Source organism: Nanorana parkeri, unplaced genomic scaffold, assembly GCF_000935625.1.
Source record: "Nanorana parkeri isolate BGI_ZX_2015 unplaced genomic scaffold, ASM93562v1 scaffold2484, whole genome shotgun sequence".
Classification (NCBI taxonomy): domain Eukaryota; kingdom Metazoa; phylum Chordata; class Amphibia; order Anura; family Dicroglossidae; genus Nanorana; species Nanorana parkeri.
The window spans coordinates 78,141-79,524 of NW_017308752.1; the positions used below are offsets into that span (position 1 = coordinate 78,141).

Sequence of the window (1,384 nt, forward strand, 5' to 3'; positions counted from 1 at the left end):
GTCCCTGCGATATCGCACATCTCGGCGTCCGTCGCGTTGGCCAGGGCCTCCTCCATCTCCGGCTCCAGCGTGATCTGCTCCTCCTTGGGGATCTCACGTTTGGGGTTTTTGGAGATGAACGGCTTCCCTGCGGGGGAGGGGAAAATGATTCGCTTTAAGTTACATAACACACACAGGTCACCCATAGAGCAAACCCTAAAAAGTCCCTTTAAATCCGACCTCCGTCCTCCCCTTCAGTCTTCTATCTGATCTCCGTCCTCCCCTTCAGTCTTCTATCTGACCTCCGTCCTCCCCTTCAGTCTTCTATCTGACCTCCGTCCTCCCCTTCAGTCTCCTATCTGACCCCCGTCCTCCCCTTCAGCCTTGCACAGTTGTACCGGCTCCTCTTCCTCTGATGTCACTGCACACCGGGAGCTCCTCACAATGTGCATTAGAAGCTGCAGCAAGTCAGATAGAGCTCCGCCTCCTTTCCTGGATGGGGGACACCCGGCATCATCTAGACCTTTACTCTCCAGCCTGAGTGTCCCTGGCCCCGCCCCTTACATTCCCGCCCCTTCATTGGATTTCAGTTCTGTCAATCGGCGGAATGGTAACTCTGCTGCGGCGGCTCTGCAGGAGGACGGGCCGGCTCATTCGGAGGGGAGAATATAGCCTGCAGCTGCCCACGTCCGTCACTGTGACGGGCGGCGGGGGAAGGACATTTAAAGGGACAGCGCCGCCGCCGCCAGCAGCAGTTTAACTTCCATGACGAAATATATTGTTACAATGTAAAGACAAAAAAATGTTTTTTTTAATGTTTTTATACAATTCTAATTTTCTTTAAAAATGACTCAATAAAAGTCAACTTTAAAACTGAATAAAAAAAATATTAAAATAATTTGAAGATACAAATTGACATAAAATAGAAAAATGTGTGTGGCCCCAGCAAGGGGCCCCCGGAAAAAAACAAAACATCTGAATGACATTAATGTATAATATGGGAAGTCTTTCTGTGGAAGCAGCAGTCTCTCTGCAGAGGTCTGACACGCCCCCCCTGCTGAGTCAAAGCTGAAGGTCATAGTAAGAATCATGGTCCGTGCTGATTGGAGAACTGTGGTTGTGGTTCAGTAGGAGACATGCCGGACCACTGCAGAGAGACCGCTGCTTCCAGACAGAGAGCAAGGGCCCTTCTCTGCAGTATGCTGGCAGGGGGACAGACTTCCAACTCAGGCTGTGCAGTCGAGCTCAGGCTCATGCTCCCTACTGAGTGGAGAGCTCTCACGTAGAGGGAGGCATGTCGGACCTCTGCAGAGAGACCGCTGCTTCCACACACAGAGCAAGGGTTGCAGCATGCTGGCAGGGGACGGGCTTCTCTATGTGCTGCACTCTCATACTCCATCTGTAC

At 51.7% G+C, this 1,384-nt stretch overlaps 1 protein-coding gene across 1 annotated transcript in view; it reads right to left on the bottom strand.

Moving 5' to 3' along the window:
* Nucleotides 1-1,384, bottom strand: part of TMOD4 (tropomodulin 4) — a 33,057-nt gene that overhangs the window by 29,307 nt on the left and 2,366 nt on the right. The window contains exon 4 of the mRNA XM_018573679.1: nt 8-148. Within this exon, the coding sequence (XP_018429181.1) occupies nt 8-148 (141 nt within the window). The remainder of the gene's footprint in view (nt 1-7; nt 149-1,384) is intronic.